The 22,592-nt window shown below is 45.2% G+C and overlaps 1 protein-coding gene across 6 annotated transcripts in view; it reads right to left on the bottom strand.

Annotated features, from left to right (window-relative positions):
• The window catches only part of Mbnl2 (muscleblind like splicing regulator 2), a 153,505-nt gene that overhangs the window by 30,002 nt on the left and 100,911 nt on the right, over positions 1-22,592 (bottom strand). For 4 of the 6 annotated variants that reach the window (XM_038309832.1, XM_038309828.1, XM_038309829.1 and 1 more), the window contains 4 exons: positions 19,395-19,595; positions 14,634-14,897; positions 7,529-7,582; positions 6,714-6,867 (listed from right to left, as the gene is read on the bottom strand). In XM_038309832.1, the coding sequence (XP_038165760.1) occupies positions 6,714-6,867; positions 7,529-7,582; positions 14,634-14,897; positions 19,395-19,595 (673 nt within the window). The remainder of the gene's footprint in view (positions 1-6,713; positions 6,868-7,528; positions 7,583-14,633; positions 14,898-19,394; positions 19,596-22,592) is intronic. The other 2 variants (XM_038309833.1, XM_038309834.1) reach the window with 1 other exon arrangement.

Consider the following 22,592-nt stretch of genomic DNA (forward strand, 5'->3'; position numbering starts at 1 on the left):
ATAAGAGGTCACACATCAACAACTATCGTTTTCTTAAATACACAAGCATAGCTTACACGTTAAGTCTAAAGCCATTAAAGCCTTCAGGTCTACTTCCTAAATCATTTTCTACCATTTCTGAAATCAATGTCAAACAGCGAAGGCATTGTACATCATATAAAAGACAAATAAAAAAAGGTTGAAACCTACCAATACTGGTAGCGGGTGTCATGCACAAAACTGACCCTGAAGTCATGCAAGGGGGGTGGAGAAAGTGAATAAAGGGAAAGAAACAGGTTAGCGGTTTAGAGTTAACATTCAAAGTGAGACTGAAGCACAACCAGAAATCAGTAGGGTTAGTTCACACAGTTTTAGGACTGTTCACATTGTCAGTATAGACACAAAGATAGCCAACTCACTTTAAGCCAATAAGGTTCCGGGCCCACTCTCCCATTACTCTCCCCTTTCTGTGCATCTAGGCCAACGTGATTCTAACGGGGATGGCAGGTGATGACACCACAGCACCCTCTGAAGACGTCAACGTCTTGTCCGGACATTATCAAGTCCACCCTCTCAGGCGGAGAGTGGCTATATTTTACAGATGAAAAATCTGAGGCACAGTAACTCCTCCAAGGTCGTGTGCAGCGTGGGTCAAGGGCAAGGCTGGAATCGAGTTCCATGCTAAATTCAGGTCAGATTTGGTACTCATCAGAGTGCACCACGCTCGTGGCTTTAAAAGTCTGTTTGGCGATGACATGTGTTGGGTGTCTATAGCGGTGGAAAGATATGAACAGTGAATGAAGATTTCCTAGCCTCAACATCAGAGCTGTGCCAGGTAGGGCAGAGGAATCTTAAGCTACTACTTGGAAGCTAGCAATGACTATGGAGGCTTCTGAACGGAATTAGTTACACAGCTCTGGGGTCTCTCTGGCTATGATTCACTGTGACAAAGGGGTGGCACCTACCGGTGGGGTCTAAGTATTATACAGCAAGCATGAGGTCTGGGGTTCCACTGGGACCCAGGTGAGATATTTGATCATGGTCATGTCAACGTTACTTCCGAGGGATTGGTCTCTAGGTTAGTGACAGTGTCAGTGCTTCCTGGGGAAGAACTACGTTATCCATGGATGGTCTTAATGTACACGCATCACCGGAGTCCCACCAAGAACAGACGCCAGTCAGGAGGGAAAAGATGTGTCGGGAGCGCTGAGGGATGATCTGTTACCGGGCCTGTCCCTCAGGATGCAGGCTGAGGCAACAGAAGGATTCCTGGAAGTTCAGGGATGTCCATACGGGTGGTCTACGTAATGAATGTAGGTGTATCTGCTGAAGGTGTCGGAACCACCCGCTGAGGGCGTAGGTGTGGACTCTGCAAACTACTTGTCTTAATTTACTCTGATAAGGACTTCTGGTGTGACCTATGTTTCGATCAGGCTGACATTACTAAATTGGGAAAAGGCTTTTCAAGTGGGCTACCACGGACTTCTGTTAACAGAGATGTGCCAGGACACCCAACCTCACACACACACCGCGACACACACAGAGGTACTCACATGCTTCCAAAGCCCTCTCGGCTGATGTGATCTTTCACCCAGCCCTGTCTTTCTGCTCTTCCCCAGTGTCTAGGAAGTCTCCTACGCCCAGTTTCATGCCTCCCATCTGCCCTCCAGTCCTCTCCAGCTGGTTTATTGCCCAGATTGGAAGAACAGTTACATCTTCACTTACAATTCCAGAGCCACTTTGCACTTGTTTACACCTGTATCTAAGTCACCTTCTTCCCTTGACTTCTTAGTCGGGGACACACACATACACACACTCTCTCTCTCTGTCTCTCTCTCTCTGTCTGTCTGTCTCTCTCTCTCTCTTTTTCTCTCTGTCTCTCTAAAAGCTTATGCTGAATCTTCTCTATGCATACTGGAGTTTTTAGAACCTGTCCTGGGTTATTTTTAATTTTTTATTTTTCTGATCTGTGGGTCTTCCAGGTGTCTCTCGACCTACACATTTCAAAGTTACCAGTGGACTCATGGCTTCCACATTCCGTGTCCTGCTTGGTCGCAGGTCTCTTTACCCAGCTGTGCTCTTTCTCACTCTGTCTCATCCACATCTGGAAACACCTGGTGGGTATCATCACCCATGGAGCGCTTTGGCCTCAACTGTTACTCGATGCCATTTCCCTCATGACATCCCCAGGACTAGTGAGCCAGCCTAAGGCTGTGTCTCCCTGGCTGAGCACCTGTCTGCTTCTCTGTCATTTCTGCAGCTCCGAAAGCCCCAAGCCTTAGTGCAACTCCATCCAGCTTTCCTGCTCCATGTCTACTCCTGGCTCCCGCTCCACTGCACAGCTGCCTCAATTCTGGAAGGATTTGCTGGCTTCTGATGCTTAACAATGGAGGCCCTGCTAGCCCAGGCCGTGCCCACCTCCCCACTGTATCCCTTCCCTGGTACCAGGGTCCATCTGGATGGGCCTTCATTGATTTCAACTGAGCATATCAATCATACTGCCCACAGCTGTCCCCCTCCCCGTGTCTAGAAATCTCTTTAGCCAATGCGTTCATCTCTCAAGGGTCAACACATGTGTCATTTCCCCACCTCCCGCCCCCACCCCCGCCATCTACGTTAGTTTCCGTTTTAATTTCTATTTAGTTCTCTGGGCTCTTTGTGTTCTTATTCATAGTACGCTAAACGTTAACAACCTATTTGTATGAATTTTAGCATCTTTCTCTCCCATCCCGCTGTGAACTCAGAAGGGCAGAGAGCCTGTCTGAGAAGGTGAACAGGGCACCTCGGGACACTTCTGTGTGGTGTCACAGTTCCAGCCAGCAGTAAGAAGGGCTCTGGGAGAAGTCTGTTCCTGAACGTTATAAAGAGCCTGGTTTATATCCCACGTAAAAGCCAGCCACGCCAGCTTCCAAAGTTCCTTCTGTGAAGTCCCCCTCTTATTCCGCACCCGACAGTGATGAAGGGGCTTGCTCCAGGGCCTCCTGGGTCACTAAGGGTGTGACCCATCAGAAGCAGCTCCTGCTCCACACAGGACTTGCACAGTGGCATTCTGGCTTGTGTCCCAGATGTGGGAAGTGCTTGACCTTGCTACTTCACGGAGCCCCTCTCTCTACCTGCCCAGGGTGATTTGAACACTGGAAGTGTGGGGCTTCTGACATGTGGATCTCTCCCTTTATGCCAGATTCTGGACCCGCTCAGCTTTGCAAGCCGCGTTCCCACCCTTCACCCCTGTCCTACCCTGTTCTTCCCACAGGTCCTGTAAATACTTTGAACTATTACCACAGCGAACCATGCTCTCTCTGTTCTTCAAACCTGCTCTAGCCACACCTGCCCAGTATGCTCTTCCTCTAGTGGTAAAATCGTACTCCTTTCTCAAAGTGCTTAGCAATTTTCTCATGCTCTGGAAAAATCTTCCTTCCCTCTCTGCATCGCTTCTCCTACTGCCTGCTGAAGATAAATGCCTTGCATGTCTCTTTCACCCTCAAGCCCATGCTCAAACCCGGGCTTGCCCATCTTACTGTGGACTTGTGTTTCTACCCAGCTCTTGGCCCCTTTGCCTTCTCACTGTGGGTCTGAAATCCAGACCACAGCATGTGTCCCAGGAGGGCTTGCTGAATGGAATAGAATCCATACATTCTAACCTAGGCAGACAGTTCCTACCGAACATGAATGATCCTTTTACAAGCGTGTGAAAACTTGATGTAACATGTGTGGCTTCTCGTGGCCTAGAAGCTTCCACACGCACTTCCAATGTAATGAAGTATTTCAAGGAGGGTCAAGGAAGGACTGCATTGCCTCTGTCGTGACCGGCAGGGCATTTCACCAGGAAGCCGATGCTATGGATAAAGCCTTCTCCATCATTTGCTTCCTCCACTGCACAGACACTGTGAGCCAGAGCTCTCTGGGAACACTCTTAGTTTTGCATGCCATTTTGTAGTGTATACAGAGCCTCAGTTTTTCCACCTGCAAAATGCACACAACTGTTCGCCACTTTAGAACTGCGACGTCTTGAGGAACAATGGCAATGTCTACGGCAATGCTTGCAGCGACTCGGAATAAACTTGCCACAGAGATGCCCACAGCTATTTCTTACACTGCTGCTTCTGAGACCATGTGTGGTTTTGCCACTTTCCTACTATAACAGAGCAAATGTATAACTTCTTATTTAAAATAACCCCTATCAGAAAAAAGAAGAAGCAAAGAAGAAAAGTCTCACCCACTAGAATGTGCCGGGGTACCAGCCAAGGTGGTGATTGTCTCACACGGCTGTGGGGAAGAAGCCCACATCCTGCGTGACATTTTACATTCAATATTTACAGCCTGGAGGCACAGCTCCTAAAATCCAAATTCTCATTGTCAATGGGAGGATCTTAGTTCCTATCAAAACTTTACTATGTATGGCCTTTCAACACACACACAAATGCCCCTGATCCATCTATCTGCTTATGGAAAACATTAACAGAAATATTCCTTTATAAAAAATGTTTGTTAAAAACAACAGTTAACCATCTGCAAAAAAATGACCATATAACATCATCACCCGATCAGCAGAGGTTTAAAAACAACCAGGATAATTTTTGAATGATTATCATTGCCATAAAGTTGAAGACATGGTTTGTAAGAAATATATCCTGAAGCAAACAAGAAACCAAAAAAAAAATCTCCTAATATGACCATGGAGATTTCTGCTATGGATTTAATTGCTAGAGAACTTATGTTAACTTTATTTTAAGGAGATTATGTTCTCTTCTATCAGTTCAGACAAATGTGATGAATTTATCGGGAGTTCAGATACCACTCCAGTACACAAAACTCACATGATTATCTACTGTGATCTTTACACCACATAGCAAACATGCCATAAACACTTGCAGTGCACAGAACTAAGTGGGCCACAGTCCATCCCTTGGCTTCCAGAGGCCACAGGTTGCCAACACAGCTGAGCTGTTCCTAGGGAAGCCACCAGAGGGCAGCATACACAGCCGCAGCTCCCAGGGACTTAAGCTACGCTGCTCACCTGTGCCTGGGAAATACTTAAAATGAGGAAGCTTTTGGTGGTTTAGCCTCCAGTCGTTACTGGATTCGAGTATCCCAGATGCCTCAGAGGGCTGCTGAGACCTTCCGAAGGCTCAGCTCAGGGTCTACCTGGTGCTCCCGGGAGATGGTGGTGTCTGCAGGACCAATTCTTCACAAACACACTTGCCTTTCATGTTTTTCCATCCAGTAATTTATTTTCTTCTCTTAAAATAAGTAGTGGCTACAAGGTCTACAACGAGACGCTTGTAGTAACATACAGGGCCCTCAGGATGAGCTAACCTACTGGTAATTATGTTATTTTAGGTGGGTTACAATCACAAATATGGCTAAGCTAGAATGGCAATGGAGTGCCACTAATTAATGTTGCAATAGGGTAAAAAAAAAATGAAGGTATTTTAAGACAGATCACAACTCAGGTACTTTCTGACATAGTGCATCTTGCATCTATATTACTGTACAGTTTAGAGGTTACTAATTCATCTAAAATACTAAATCATGTGGGCTACTATTCATTTATAGTTTTTATACAAAGACTATTATGGAAGCAAAATGTAGCTATTGCCAATCCTAAATCCTCACATCTTAGGAACCTAAGGAGATGATACATCCAATCATAAAGAGTGCAGTGATAATGTCTACTTGTTATCCCGCGATGACGGAGTTTCACATGGAAGAACTCAATGGACGTTCTTCCCAACAAGGTGTGTGTGTGTGTGTGTGTGTGTGTGTGTGTGTGTGTGTGTGTGTGTCTGAATCACGGAACTGGGTAAAACATGGGGCCAGGGGAGGAGAGTCAGAGTGGATACATGTTACACTGTTTTCTTCACAGGAATTGATTTTTTTTCATGCCACTTCAAAAAAAAATTGCATGTCAATCTGATTTGGGGGAAAAAGTCTACCTAGCCCGTGTAGGAGTCGGTGGGGTGGTGTGATGTCGTGTAAACTGACCCAGGCATGAGGACACCAGGCCTGGCATCTGGGTCCGCAGTGCAACCTTGGAAAGTCACTTGTCATCATTGTGAGGGGGGCCTCAGTTTTCTCATTTGTAAAACAGTCAACTGGATGAGGGATGCACGAAGACCTTTGGCCTCTGAGACCCCGCAGTTAGCAGGCGGTCTCCGTGAGCGGTAGGCTAAGCCAGGGCAGCCCCCTCTCTCATCACTCATTGGCTCAGAGATGGAAGACAAGCACTCCTGGCACTTGTGAACGTGGTGAAAGTCAAGAAGGATGGAGAGAGAGAGAGAGAATGGATATATAACATGAGTAGAGGATGACTTTAATTTGAAAAAGCCCCAGACATTTTAGTGCTCTGGATAGAAGCAGGGAAAAAACAGTTAGTATTTATTGGAATTTATATTTTTAGGTCATAGAGTGTTAAGGTCAAATTTCAATTTATCTAATAAGAAATCTTACATAAACTATTTTACAGGCCTTGGGTAAACAGAAGAAACACAAAGCTTTAACTGCTTCCTGTGTCTCAGGTTAAATTCCACTACACATTTGACTTTAGACTCCTGACTGTCTTTAGTAATCAAAGCAAGTCAATAGGTCTAGGTCGTTAGGGCTGTGGTGGGGTCAAGGCTGTCTTTGCAACGTCTAAATGCAAACTAGATGCTACCAAACAGCTTAAAGAAATGAGAAGAAAGCACGTGACCGGAAGGACACAGGACACAGACGTGGACGGTCAGGGCACGTACCTGTGGGAATAAACGCCGTGTGTTGCTGCAGCTGTGCACTGGTCAGAGCCTGCTGGTAGTGCAAGACGCTGGGGTTGAAGACGGTGCTGGTACCGTTGCTCTTTTCCAGAGCTTGTCTCTTTGGTAAAGGATGAAGAGCACCGGGAGGAAAGGCCTAGAAGGGAAGAATTGGACAGGATGTGTCCAACTTAAAGCAACACGTCTTCCATGTCCACAGAGATCATCAACTGCAACATTCTCTTTCTCTTTCTCTTTTTCTTTTAAAAACGACAGCTAAGGAGATGCCTCTGCCATGCACCTTAATTTAAAGAGCGGCAATGTCGAATGAGTGAGAATTTGTTACTGAGAGCAAAAGCATGAATTCTGTAACCCAAAAACAGGAGCATCTCGACTAAGGAAAAGAAAAACTACCAAGCAACAACAATGGAAAAAAAAAATAATAAAACGGCTTCAGCTTTTAAAACAGGTTAAACTACTCTAAGGGGGAGAAAGGAGCATTGGCGTTATTATTAATGTCTACTCTTTAGCTGAATGGCAATTTCTTGAATTTAAAGGTTAACAGGAATTACAATGAGCATTTCCCTGAGCCACATAATTTAAGTTTGCTTCACTCTTTTGGAACAGGTATTAAATTTTGTTAGGATACATTTACTTCCCAGATTACATATGCAAATGAGATGACTAAACACCTTATGGAATTTCCTCCATCTTAAAATTAATAATAATGATTGGGCTGCAACCAGTATTTTACATACAAATCTCAGCTGGTTCTCTGAAAAGCTACATGCAAAGCGAAAGGTGAAAGGTCAAAGTACCAGGTCTACAGTTGCTTCGAGAGGTCGCTTCAGTGCTTTGGCAGTCGACTGAGTCTTTTAATAACAGGCAGCGAGCACATGATGGCAGTGGGCCAATGGGATTCAAGCGAATTAACATACAGGTAAACAGCAAGCAGAGGTGCATCATGGGAACGGCATTGCATTGTGGATAGGTGAGAAGGAAAAAAATATTCTGAATGCAATATACAACGTACAAAACACTAGGCATGCACAACAACAAAAACGTTCTCTAAAGAAATGAATCTTACACCCTAAATTAGTATTGAAGCAAAAATGCGTCTACTATACCTTAGTTAAAAGCATATAAGAGAGTAAAACATAGATGTTTGAAATCCAGGAAAGAATATTAAAACAGCAGCTTGCATACACACCATAAGCACTTTTTTGTTTATATTGCTTGGGAGGGGGGATGCAAAACTCTTGGGGACCACAAGGCTGAAGAACATCTGATAAGTTAGTTCTGATACAAAACAGTGAAGAAATAAAGTATATCCCGCCCTGGAAATCTTTGTTTGGGTATGTTTTGATTCAGATCTAACCTAGCAAAATGAAGTGGCAAACTGAGACAAAAAAAATTCAGGCAAAAAATAGTCAAACACAAGATTATTTAGGCGAAACAGTCTGGGTTTGGGTCATTATTTTTTGGCTGAATCGCGCGGGTGATTGTCTCAGTTCTCACCTTCACTCTGCTAGGATGGGATCAGCACGAGGATTAACGTCCCAGACCTAGTGTGATTCGAATTTAAAAGGAACTTTCCAAACGTTCCACATCCACTCTACTCTGGTTCCTGTGACCAACTTATCATCCGTTCTGTTTCTACTGCATTTATTTGAAATTATAATTCATTTCAAACAACTTACCGGGTTAGACTAAGAAAATACCCTTGTGAAAGGCATTTTGTGTCCTTGGGTATTAAAATAATTTCTCTTTAGTTATGCTAATCTGTACTTCTAGCTACGATCAGCGCTCAGACCCGTTAATGACAAGTGGGACCTTCACTAGAACAAGCAGTTAAAACGGCAGAGAACGGCCTGTGGAAGGGAAGCCAACCTTTAACTCAGAACCGTACTTTCAGGAAGAGAGTTTCCTTTAAACAACCAAGGTAGCATTGAATCTGGATTGATTTAGACGACAATGAAAAAAAAATTCCTCTTTTCTAGTTAATCGTTAAAAGGTAGAAAAACCCTACGACAGAATTCTGTGAAAATAAAGAAATCCAGGGAGCAGCTTCAGTGCAAATAGGAACAATGAGGTGTCCCCCTCTATGGCTGGCGCAATAGGTAAATCCCCAAGGTCTGTCTGATAGAAGTCACAGGCTGGAGTTCTGCACAGAGGGACAGCGTTTGTAACGAAAGCTGAGGCGCTTTGCCCTCAGGATGGGAACCCTTAATTTGGCCAAGGCAGGGCTGCTCCTCACTTGATGATTCGGATCAAACACGTGGAACTGTGGAGCTTAGGGAAAGGGATGAGAAATACGTGGGGGAACTGAGGGCAGAGAATGGCTGGCAGTGGATAGAATGTTCTGGAAGGGCAGTTTGGATAAAGGCCATTCAATAACACAAAACTGATTTCCTTTTTCAAAATAAAACTGAATGTTGAAAATAAAAACAGTTCAAGCTCTTAGATATTCCTTTTTATTTTGTTTTTGAAACAAGGTCTTCCTTTGTAGCCCAGGGTGGCCTTGAATTCACAGCAATTCTCCTGCATCAGCCTCCAGAATGCTGGGGTTAAAAGCATGGGCTATAATACCTAGCAACTCCTGGATATTATTAAATGTAAGTACAATACCATGAAACTTCCCTGACTCCATTTTGGTTAAACTCTTTCACCCCTGTACAGTTTCACAATGTTAACTAACGCAGGGAGGGTCTGTATTGTTGGGTTTGTTTTTATTTATCTGTGTGTGCACTTGTACATGTATGTAAGATGAAGCGTGTGGAGACGGTGCTCCCTCCAGCATCTAGGTCCCAGGGACTGAACTCGGGTCATCAGGCTTGGCGGTAAAGAACTTTACAAACCAGACCTTCTTGTGGGCCCTAAGCACTTGCTGTGGTTTTGGATTCACTAAAGAGGACTTCATGGCTGTTCTCCAAGGCCACACTGGTGATGCTCCCCAGATGGCTGAGCCCAAAGCCTCTGCCCTCAACTTTCAGCCTCTGTTTCCCAGCTTCCCAGTCCCTAAAGCTCCTAGTGGGCAGGCCTTTGGATGAGCCTGTGTGTCTCTACAGGCTGGTGTTCAGGGATACACTTCTGACTAACAGAACATCCTTTAGTGAGCTCTCCATGTAGAAAAAGTAATGTCAACTATTTCTTTCTAGGGTGGGCACATGGAAGTTTAATGGCCTTTCCCTCCCTCCCTCCCTCCCTCCCTCCCTCCCTCCCTCCCTCCCCCTTCCTTCCTTTTTCTTTCTTTCTCTTCCTCCCTTCCTTTCTTCCTTCCCTCCCTCCCTCCCTTCCCCCTTCCTTCCTTTTTCTTTTTCTCTTCCTCCCTTCCTTTCTTCCGTCCCTCCCTCCCTCCTTCCTTCCTTTTTTTCTCTTCCTCCCTTCATTCCTCCCTCTCTCCCTCCCTCCCTCCCTCCCTCCCTCCCTCCCTCCCTCCTTTTCTCCTTCCTTTCTTAGGTAGTTGAAACCTAATTTTTAGAGGTTAGAGTAACCTAGGAGTTCAGGAAGCTGAGAACTGTGATCTGAGGGCAGTGACATTTCTTTCCCCACTGCATGGTATATTTCCTTTATTAGGTGCAACCATCTCCTAAGATATTTTGAGGCTTTGAAGTATGAAGGTTTCACACATGCTGGTCCAGGTGAGACTGACCACTGGCATGTTTCCCTGCACTGAATGATCAGTCAACCTTCAGGCTTAGATCCGACCTTAGGGATGGTGGAGCCCAGTGTGTGTTAGGAGCTTGTTTGGTACCAGGGCAAGAAGGGTCCACTTAACTACAACTCTACTTCATGCCAGAGACTCGGATTCTATCCTTGCTGGCCTGTCTGCATCACTGAGCCTCTGGCCTGGGGTTTTCTCCAGCTGTTCTGAGTGGATGAACACACATGACAAGACTTTATGTGAAGCTGAGATTCCTTTTTCAGAGTCAAGAAACCCACCCCACTTCAGGTCAAGGTGAGAAGAGAACTCATCCAGGCCAGCAGGACAGCTGAGAACCAAACCCGGGGGGCCAGGAAACCCTGCAAGACCAGTCAGAAGAGCTGCTTTACTGGTTTGGCATGCCTAGGTGGATGAGAAGCATGGCGCTCAGAGCTCCTGTGTGTGTTCGTCGGACTAACAGCAGCGCATCCTGTGTCGTTCCATTGTCGCCCACTTTGGCTTATGTGAACAAGGACTACACATGAAGATCAAACACCCTTTGTGTTGAAACTGCTGCAGCGTGACCTCCGACTAGCTTACTCTCCCACTCGGAAAGTTCTGTTGCCAGTGATGCTTGTGTTTTAAGGCCCAAATGGGATAAATGCTTCTCTTTTCTTTTTCAAGAGTCAGAGATTTAAATTCTTTCTTAATGTCTGATTATTTCAGAAAAGCGGGGGGCGGGGGAGGGGGGGGGAAGAATCCCTGGACAAGAATAAGAAATTACACCATGGAATTACTGCCAAGGAAGCCAGGTGGACGGACTGTTAATGTCGTCTACTGTGCCCAGCAGTCCTGTCCGTCTTTCTCAATAAGGAAACAGAACAGGCTTTCCACGGTATTCTTGATAGGGGTGCCTGTGAGGGTCATCAAACCGTACCCAGGCTGGTTTCAGAGGAGACACCGTGCAACCCGGAAGGACATAGCAGGTTCAGTCATCCTCCAGTCACGAAGGCACGGGACTTGTCCTGAAGTGACATGGCTTTGGGTTGCCTCGGAAGACGCTTCGCGATCCTGTGACTTCTCAGCACGCCAAATCTGGGCACGGTGTAACAATCCAGGAAACTATGGTAACTGGCTCTCAGAGCATCTGCTGCAGCAACCTTCACGTGTTCTGGTGAGCTTCCGTGAGAATGTGAAGGAGGGCGTGTGGCAGAGCCAGCTACGGCTCAGGCTGTGAGGCTGAGGGATGGCCCGTTTGGGTGAATGGACATTTCTGCTCATATCACCAGCCTGGGTCACATGCCGCTGACATAGACTAGGTCCACTCCCCCTTCAGGGACTGAACCGGTGGTGATTGTATGTATGGGAACTCCAACTTCTAGAAAACAGGCAGACATAACCAGAGGTTGGAGAAAATCAGGGCTAAGCATGGTAGTCACAGTGACTATCATGTTTTTAATCTTCACAGGTGTTTGAGTTACAGGGATAAACATTTCCATATTGATCTCCAGAGCTTATCGTATGTTATACTGAGAGACAGCCACTGTGACCCAGAATAATCAGCTCCTATCACTCTGACCACAGAGATAGCCATAAAGACGACAAAATCACAATAATTTTTAACACTTAATTAGAGCCTTTGTTGAAAATACTGTTTTCTCTGTCATCAGATGTAAAAACATGTCCCTAGAGATGTCTCAAGCCATGGGCTGTGTCATGGGGAGAAGTTGGTGTCAGAATGTGGAACTGACATGCTGGGGGGAGGGCTGAAGACAAGGAGAGACAGAGCTGCTAGCTGGTCACAGCCATGACATCCCAAAGCCCTGCTTTTCTTCCCTCTTCCTTGGGGTGTTAATTGATGTGTCAGTCATGGGTCAATAAACTTGGTTATTTAATCCAAATAATTTGAACATTGTCTCAGTACCAGAGGCCCAGTTAGCCCAGGGAGTACTTGAGTACCTAGCATGGCTTATAAAATGCACGAATGACCTTACTGGTCAAGAACCAAGACCCAGATTACTGAGTCGGAGCTGTTCTGAAAGTGACCACATAGAGGACTCTCATGGAGTAGGACATTCCCTAAGTACGTGGAGCAGAGTCCTCTACACTGAGAGACATGCAAAGGACACATTTGCTCTAAAAACAATTCACTATTCATATACATGGAATTGTCTGCATGTTTTTATCTTTCCATCCCTCCTCCCTGTTTCCAAGTTTCAGAGTTCTCGATTTCACTAAAGCCCTTCCATGGCAGCATTTCTCCCTCGTGTGGACACACGTGGCCCCACATGTGCAGGGACCGAGACACTCTGTACTGTCTGAACACATAAGAAAGGAAAGAACATAAGACACCAAGAGGCAGTCTGAGAAACCGCCAGGAAGGTAGAGGAAAGACACATTGGGGCTCAGACTATCAAGACCTATATACATAATCATTATAGCAGGCAAGCTCTGAGCGTCTTTCTGCTGAGACCTACCACTTGGGACAGGTCTGAACTTCCACAGATGCTCACATAAAGGATGCTGAGTAGAGAGGAGGTGTTGGGATGTGGCAGCCCTTCTTACATCTCGGATGCTCATCACTGTGGGACTGTATCTGCTAGGCTAGAAAGCGCTCTCGAGACAACTTCTTAGAGATTTATTTTTATTGTGTATATAAGGGTGTTTGACCTGCATGTATGTCTGAGCGTCTCTTGCCTGGGTGACTATGAGGACCAGAAGAGGGTGTGGGGTGCATTGGAACAGGAGGTACAGATGATTGTGAACCATGTGGGTGCTTGGGATAGAACCTGAATTCTCTGGAAGAGCAGTCAGTGCTCTTAACCACTGAGCCATCTCTCCAGCACCTAGACCATGCTTTGGGTAATGCCCTTCGTCTCTGAAGTCCCACCTACTCTTTTCCAGGAAGGACCGGCCCCTGTGTTCTTCCTATCCCCACGAGCCCATCATGTTTTCCTGTCTGTGAGTGAGAGGCACTATTGTTCACACTAAGACATGCCAAGCTCCTCTAGGGCATAGCAGCCATCCTCCTTTATTTACTCTACCCAGCAGGTCCTTCATGGCTGGCAGGCTTCTAATGCTGTCTGGAATGACTGCACGGTGCCCACTGTGCAGTAAAGCAGATTTCTCAGGAATCCACTAGAAATGTCTGCATCCCAGCGCTATGGTTCTCAGCTGTGGCTGAACCCAGGAGCTGAGCCACCTGGAAACTTTGGAGGATGCGCCCCTGGTCCCTGCCCAGCACACAGCACCCCCAAAAGCTGCTTTAGGGTTAAGATCAATGTCAGATCCTTTCTAACCCATTCACTTGATTCCTCAATATGGCCAAGATTGGGGCGTGGCCTAGGCACATGATTCTCCAGTATCAACACCATGCAAAACACCTGGGAATTGTTACATGTTATGTGCATGTGTGTGTCTGTGTTTGAAGATGTGCATTTGTCAGGACAGTTAGAGCTTCCTGGAGATGGCGCTATAGGCTTACTGTGAGGTGAGGGCTGGGCGTCAAACCTTCGTTCTCCCAAGAGCAGGGCAGTCTCTTAACCAATGAGCTACCTTTCTCAGTCCGAAGTGGGAATTTATTTTTTAAAAATGAAAGTTCTGATCCTGAGAGTCTAGGTGAGATTTAAGATTCTGGAGTCTTTACAGGCCAGGGTCAGTGAGACTGAGGGGCTGTAACAGCATTGGTTCCTGAGGGACAGAGAAGGGCTAGCCTGGGTATAGGTCTTTCAGCGCCTTTGCTTCGGCTTCCAGTTTCACTCTCTCATTAGTTGTCCGTGGGTTTGACGTTTCCCTGGGGCCCTTGGCAAGCACTGCCTGGGCTGAGGGCAAAGAGACAACAGGAAGAGTAGCTGATGTCTGGCTAGGTCACGGGTTGCTGGGTATCTCTGAAGGTTCCAGCTCCCTTCTAGAGGGGCTTCAGCAGCTGGCGGCATCTGTTGTTTTCCTGTGGGCTCTCTGAGTTTGACTTTTCTTGACTGCCCTCTGATTCATTAAGGCCCTAAGCCCAATATCCCAGTTAATAAGGGAACAGGGCACACAGGTGGATCGAAGAAGGGACAAAGCTCACAGCCAGGGTTCCCTGCACCTTGGGGATTTAGTTATTGTGAAGAAGGGAGGGGAAAACAGAACAAAACGAAAAGGGGTGGGGGATGACAACAGAACTTAGGCAGCGGAGCAGCAGGAATGGCAGCCTCGTCTCCCAGCTGTCCTTCCCACCCGCAAGCACCACCCGCGGCCTGGGAGGCGGTGTGCGGTGCAGGCGCGGGCGGTTCACTTACCATGACTGTGGCCGCGGCCGCGGCTGCCTGGGCGGCCACCGCGGCCTGGTTGGCTTGGTGCTGCGCGGCTTTGATTTTGGCCTGCAAGTGTGCAGGAGGGTGAAAATATTTGCATTTCTCCCTCATGCAACGCCCCTTTATGTAATCCATACAAACGGTTACGGTGTTGTCGTTTGTGTCGATCATGGTGCTGTCTGCCGGGTGTGCAAAGCGGCAGTCTGTCTCTCCCCGGGCACAGTTTCCTCGCTGGAACTCCCTGCATACCTGAGACAAGGGGAAAGAGCAGAGCGCTGCAGAAGAAAGCCTGCTGCCCACCTTGCCCACGGAGGGGGAGGTGGGGGAGAGGACCGGGAGCAGGGAGAGGAGAAGGGTGGGAGAGGAGGGGGAGGAGGAGGAAGGGGAATGGGAGGAGGAAGGGGAAGAGGAGGAAGAGAGGAAAAAGGGGAATGGGAGGAGGGAGAGGGGAAGAGGAATGGGAGGAGGGAGAGGAGGAAGAGGATTAAGAGGAGGGGTGGGAAATAGGAAGAGGAAGAGGAGGAAGGGGAATATGAGGAGGGAGAGGAGAAGAGGAATGGGAGGAGGGAGAGGAGGAAGGGGATTAAGAGGAAGGGTGGGAAATAGGAAGAGGAAGAGGAGGAGGAAGGGGAATATGAGGAGGGAGAGGGGAAGGGGAATGGGAGGAGGGAGAGGGGAAGGGGAATGGGAGGAGGAAGAGGAGGAAGGGGATTAAGAGGAGGGGTGGGAAATAGGAAGAGGAAGAGGAGGAGGAAGGGGAATATGAGGAGGGAGAGGGGAAGGGGAATGGGAGGAGGGAGAGGGAAGGGGAATGGGAGGAGGGAGAGGAGGAAGGGGATTAAGAGGAAGGGTGGGAAATAGGAAGAGGAAGAGGAGGAGGAAGGGGAATATGAGGAGGGAGAGGAGGAGAAGGGGAATAAGAGGACAGAGAGAAGGGGGTTAGGAAATAGGAGGAGGAAGAGGAGGGAAAGGAGAACAGGAGAAGGAGAAAGGGGAATTGGGAGGAGGGAGAGGAGAGGGAAGGGAAATGGGAGGCAGGAGAGGAGGTAAATGAGGAGGAGGGAGAAAAGGAGGAAGGAGGACTAGGAGACACTTCCCCTCATGGTGCTTTTAGGTTCACAGAGAGGAAAACTGTTATGAACCAAGTTACCGGAATTTCTAACAAACTAATTTGGGCTTTGCTTTGTGCATTTTCCTAGGGTAAATACTGAAATGGAGAAATTAATCTGAAATCTGCTCTTTACCTAAAACAACAAAGGAAAAATAATTGAACAAAGTCACCACTGTTCCTGAAAAGCATGCCATATTGATTCTCATTACTTACATACATGTCTTTGAGTAGTGATACGAATTATAACACATGCACATATCCACCATCACACAACTCAAGCATTTATGTATGTGTGTGTGCGTGTGCCTCTTTATCATCTATCTATCTATCATCTATCTACCTACCTACATATCATCTATCTATCTATCTATCTATCTATCTATCTATCTATCTATCTATAATCTATCATCTATCTATCTATCTATCATCTATCTATCTATCTATCTATCTATCTATCTATCTATCTATCTATCTATTATCTATCTATCATCTATCTATCTATCATCTATCTACCTATCTATCATCTATCTATCTATGCTATCATCTATCTCTCTAACATTTACTATCATCCTTTGCTTTTTTTTTTTTTTACAATGTCTACGCGGCCATAGCTCTGCATTCATACACACCGTCTTTTCTCTTCTCATTTATTTTCCCTTCCCTTCCACTCTCCCCTTGCCTCCCTGCCCTCCCTCTTCCCCTTCTCTCCCATTCAGGGTCTCCTCAGTCACTCTACCTACCTATGCCCTATAATGCATGTATGCTGGTTACACAACACACATGTGTACAGCTGGGTACCCCTAACTTGGATAATCATCTTAGGGTGCTACAGAGTCCTGGCACAGAAGGATGTTTTACCCATGGACCAAGTGGCCACAGTGTGTAAACAGTTCTGGGAAGATGGTACATCTGCTCACCTCTCTGAGGATGGGGACAAAGCTCAATGACTGTAAAGGCTCTTGCCTCTCCTTCTTCCTCCCCCCTTCTACAAAAGTTGATATGTAAAACTCCAATCACAAGAATCATGACCCCCAGACATTAAAACTTTCATTTTAAACTCACTGAATTATTTTTGATGGCAAACAAGAGAGAGAGAGAGAGAGAGAGAGAGAGAGAGAGAGAGAGAGAGAGAAATACAGTAAGAGGAAAAGAGTAAATAAAGGGAGGAAACAGAACAGTAAGAAATACTAATTTCTAAAAAATTTTAATTCCCGTGTCTCCTAAAATCTCAAATAACTAAACCTCTCTATCTTTTGAGAATTCTAGTGAACCAAGATTTTACTATACATAGAAAGATTTCTGTAGACATTGAAGAGTGTTCTTCGTTATAGACATATAGTATGAAACAGAGAAGCTTATGCATATTACTTATGTAATTCATTCCTGCTTTGTAACTATCAGCAGGAAAAAGCCCACAGAACGGTAAAGTTGCTTCTCACGGGCTCCAGTCCCACAGCAAGCAAATGTAACCAGTGCCTTGCTTCTTGGTCACCAGGGACAGTACTGAAGGGACAGAGCTAGGAAGCTAGAGTCTGGGAAAGCCAGTCCTGTCTGGGGAAGTGTTTTACTGACCAATGGTCAAGCCAGGTTGGTGGACCTCAAAGTCATTCACAATTCCTTCCTGTTTGGGTATTGTCCAAAATTCCATCATCAGAAAAACAATCGCTAAATTAAAATCTAGTCAGATGTTCACTTAGATTCTGTTTTGGTTCATTTTGTATTTCAATAGAATCTCATGTAGCCTAGGCTGGTTTCAAATTCACCAGGTACCAGAGGCTGACCTTGAACCTCTAACCCTCAAGCCTGTGATGGCACTCTAAGTGAAGGGATCACCAGAGTCAGACTCTTCAGGTCCTGACTCCCATCCATCCAAACCCCACTGTTGTAGCTGAAACTTTGACAGGTGTACTGGGGGCAGCTGACGTCATTCCTGGTATGAAATAAACCAGAACTGATCTGCTGAGGTCAACTGTGAAGAGCAGATCCCTTGTCTACCTATCCTGTTGAAGGAACTTTTGTTTCCAACTATTCATTCTCTCCCTCCCCCCTCTCTCTCTCTGGTTTTTCAAGACAGGGTTTCTCTGTAGCTTTGGAGCCTGTCCTGGAACTAGCTCTTGTAGACCAGGTTGGCCTCAAACTCACAGAGATCCACCTGTCTCTGCCTCCCAAGTGCTGGGATTAAAGGCGTGTACCACCACCACCTGGCTTTCAGCTATTCTCATTTTATTTGGTTTTCACTATCATATCCTGAGCATCTAGGCTCCCTCAGCACCAGCAGGTAGAGCCCCACACACCTCCATCCTCAGCATCCTCAGGATAGACTTCAGGAGCCATAGCATAGCCTAAAGTTTCCAAAATAGTAGCAAAATAGGATTTATATTCTCTTTCTTTAGAGACCCATATACTCCAGATAGAAGCTGAGTGAAAAGAATGCATCTTTGAAAGTATCTGAGTTTGACATCCTGAACTCTAAAACATTTGCCAGGGCCTATAAACATTTCTAGTCCTAGAGATTTATTTGATTAGTATCTAAATGAATGCACACTGGAAGACTATTCCTTAATAGGCCTGCATTCTAAGTATATACAGACTACCTAACAATTCTAATCAATATTGGAATTAATGGAGCCTTTCAGAAATCTATCAGGATCTTTACATAGCCATATGGGATGCTCTGTTGACTATCACTGGGATAGTGAAGCAGGGTTAATAGGCAAATCCTTAGCTCTGATTAAAGAAAAATTTTATTCAACAAAGTTCAAGAGGATTTGCTTGATCCAAATGTAAAAGTGTGCGTGCGTGTGTGTGTGTGTGTGTGTGTGTGTGTGTGTGTGTATGTATGTGTGTGTAAATACATGCACTCAATCCTGAATTTTATAGAATATTTGAATTTATGTCAAATTAAATATGTTATGTTAAATATGATATGTAAAAGACAACCTATCGATAACCACATAAATCCTTCTTACCAGCAACACCATTAAGATGCTGTGGCATCTGGAACATGCTAGAGCACCCATGCTTGATTCATACAACTGTTGCGAGTTGACATGCTATTTTCTTGTTCTCTTGTCCTTAAGTGCTCCCATTTCCCTGACTGTCAGCTTCTGACCATTTTCAGAACTTCCTGGAGTCCAGTAAGGGCTCTTGCTGCTGTACACAGCGGGTGTGTGTGAAGACCAAGAGCCAACTCTACAGCTTATATCCTGATGATATCCATATTCTACTGGTTGACTTTTTTCTAGTGTTTTGAGACAGGGTCCCACTCTGTAGCACACTGGCCAGGACTTCTCTGTAGCCCAATCTGGACTTGAACCTGTGGCAGGATTCTCTCTCCAGCTCCTTGGTGCTGGGATTACAGACACAGGGAGGCCACCATATCTGGTCAGTATTTTCTTCTTATGCATAGAACCTATCTTAACTGACTTTTGCTTATATCAAAGTTATTCTTTTAATTTTACACTAAAGAACTGTGAATACAAGGGTTTAAGACGGTGTGTATGTGTGTGCATGCACACATATACACGCACATGGATTTTTCTGAAGGATGAAATTATGCACAAGCATTCATCCATTCTAACAGACATACATTTCTACTACTGATGCATTTCCAAACACAAGCATAATTGAAGTACCTCCAGTTTATCAGTCCTGAGAAGCTTCTGAGTTGCAGTTGAGCCCGGGACAGTAACTGGTGGACTTCCGGGAACAATGACAGGTGTAGTTGGTAGAATCTCTGTTGGGACTAACCCAACTCCGGGGGTGACAGGCGCTAAGTAAGGAGCAAAGCTAATAGCTGCATTTGTCCCCATGGTGGGACCTACAGGAAAAGTGGTCTGTTAAAGAAAACAACACAGGAAAACCTTACTTAGTTCAAAACTTACCAACAAGTGTCATTTGAGCAAAATTCCACAAATCACTACTAAATGCCATTTGACAGAAAATTTCCCCTTCCTAGAATATCCTTTGTATCAGTTGTTCAATTCAACTCTTAATTGCTGAAGTTCATTAGACACTCCCTCTTCTTTTTTTCTTTTGCTCCTCAAAAATGAAAACATTATCAATTCTTTCTTCCCCAAACCATATCAACATATTGGAGAGCATCAGGGGAACACCCAGATTACATATCATTCCAAGCTATTGAGAGCTCTAACCCAAAGGCAGTAAGACCTACAACATATAGACTGGTCATCTCTGCATTTTCCTATAGGTCTCTACAGGGGACATGAATTAAAACACCCCTTGATTATAGCTTGATAGTCAAGGTGGCCACACATTCTCACACGTTAACTTCCTAGGGATCTATTTTGTTCAGACTGACCAGTATGTTCCCCTCTTTCGTACGGACATGCCCAACTCATAGGTGCTTTTGTGCGTGCCTACTATGTGTTGCTAACCCCTACTATGTGTCGATATGTCGATACATCCTTCCATTCTGGAAAAGCTGGGTGGGAGAGCTTGCAGTTTTCAACTGTGAGTATTTTCTCTCATGACCTCTAAAACCCCAGAGTCGCACAGTCAGAGAAGCAATGACAAGCACACCCCATCTCTGATGAACCGTGCTTCCCATCACTACAGCCCTCACTAAGAAGAGTTACACTCTGGGTTGGGAAGATGAATTATTAGTTCCATCTAAGGGACATCTGAATAATGCCACTTTTCAGAAAAGACATTACACATACTTAGACAACAAACCTTATTTAATATTTCTTTATTATTTAGACAAAGTCTCTACACGCATCCCAGGGTAGATGGTAACTATTATGTAGCTCACGCTGGTTGTGAACTCAGCACTGTCCTGCCTCAGGTCTTCTGGGATTATGGGCACAAGCCACTGATTAAGCTATGCATTTTTACCTTTGAAGAATCGCTGTTAACATAGTTTCCAAGGATTTTTCTAAGAATAAACTGCACACTGAACTGGACCTAATAGTTCTTTATTTGTTTGCTTGGTTTTAAGCTATGGAATTTTTTTTTTCTTTTTTGAAGGGTTGAGGTTTGAAGCTAAGGTCTCCCACGTGATAGGCAGGTGCTTTTCCACTGAGCTACATCCCAGACTTACAAAGTGTAAAACGGTTTGTTTCCATGATAAATTCCCAAATATTTCCAGCCAGGTCGTCACGTGACTTTCCAGCACTGAGTTAGGCCGTTGCCGTGCGTCATAATGTTTCTCTGTTTTTACACTGTGGGTAACCTTCTTGTTGTCTGTTTAGAGTCCGGAGGAGTTGTTTAACACATGGGAAAACCGGCAGTCTGGGCGAGTGCATTTTCATTTAGGACGACAGAGCGATGTCTCTTACGAATGACCATGTCGCCACGTCGGGAGACAGCAAAGTACTGGCAGCTGGTGCAGAGACTTCCAGAGAGGCTGCGAAGTCTTTGGAGAAGCGGCTGGGAGCTACAGGAGGGGTTCTAACGGTCTGGGAGGAACGCTGCGTAGTTCTCCCACGAGGAACTCTTACAGCTTTATGGTTCGGAAATAATGTTTGCTTTGGGAGAAACTGCAACACGAGCTCCGCACACTGGAAAGGGCTGGTGGTTTAGAGTGTTTTCCTCCCTGACTTTCTACAGAATTTTCCGTGGATGGGATGTGTTACCCACTGGAGTCATAATTATAGAAAGCTATGGCATTTTGTAACTGTCCCTGTGGTAATTCAGTACTATGGAAAAAAAGTAACCTAATAGTATAAGGTCTGTATTTTTTTAGGATTAAAAATATGAACCCTGAGAGGCCACACACATCAGTGATTCAATGGAACCATTGTATCTGAACTGCCCTGGGGGGCGTGCGGATTCCTAAAGCCAGGAATGCTGCTGGAGTAGGTCTCGGCAGTTAAAAGCCTTACTATGTGAAGAGTGTGTGACCAGATTTGGGGACCATTTTCAAAAATGAGGAATGAAAATAGGTATTAAAAGCTATATTTGTAACACATGATTCAATTCAAAGAAAAATGGACAAAGCTAGTATTCACATAAATGGAAACTCCCATGAACACCTTGGTTTGATTTTTCTGGATGTGAATGCCCTATTTTTGCATTTATTTATTTCACAGTGCCTGTGTACATGTGTGCCATGTGTGTTTAAACATGTCCACGAGGTCACAGGAGGGTTTTAGATGCCCCTGGAGCTCTAGTACCTGTCTTTGTGAGCTGCCTAACATGAGTTTTAGGAAATAAGCTTGGGTCCTTTGGAAAACCGGCAAGCACTCCTAACTGCTTAGCCATCTCTCCAGCCCCTCTTTTTTTTTTTTTTTTAAAATCATGTAGATTCCCAACTCTCTTCTCCCACAGATGATCACAGTGATATACCTGCACATTGACCCTTAGATAATTATAAGTGAGAACCTCAAAATGTATTTTCTGAAACCCTTTATGATATCAACAAATTTATTCCAACAAAATGTCAAATTGGGCATTCAAAGCCACGCTATTTGTTCACCTGAAATATATTAAGGTTCTGAAATATATTCATTGTGCATTACAGATGATAGTGGCAACAATTCACTATAGGTAATGCCACTGAAGAGAAAAGCAATTATAGGTTTTAGATGTAGAGAGACCTATGTTCAAATCCAGTCCTTGCTTCCTGAAGAGGAAATTGACTTGTCTGAGTTCTAAGCTTTCTCACCTGCAATGGACACGTGAAATCACTGAAAGGCTCATCCGCACAAATGACTGCTTCTCTTCCATTTCCCACTGCCCAACCTCTATAAATAGCTGCTGTCATCGGCGGCACAAACATTCACATCATCACAGTCTTTGCCTCCAATTATCTAATGTTTCTCTAATCAGCACAGCAATACACTCAACAGATGTGAAACGTGGAATTTAAC

The sequence above is a fragment of the Arvicola amphibius genome, chromosome 13 (assembly GCF_903992535.2).
Source record: "Arvicola amphibius chromosome 13, mArvAmp1.2, whole genome shotgun sequence".
Lineage (NCBI taxonomy): Eukaryota > Metazoa > Chordata > Mammalia > Rodentia > Cricetidae > Arvicola > Arvicola amphibius.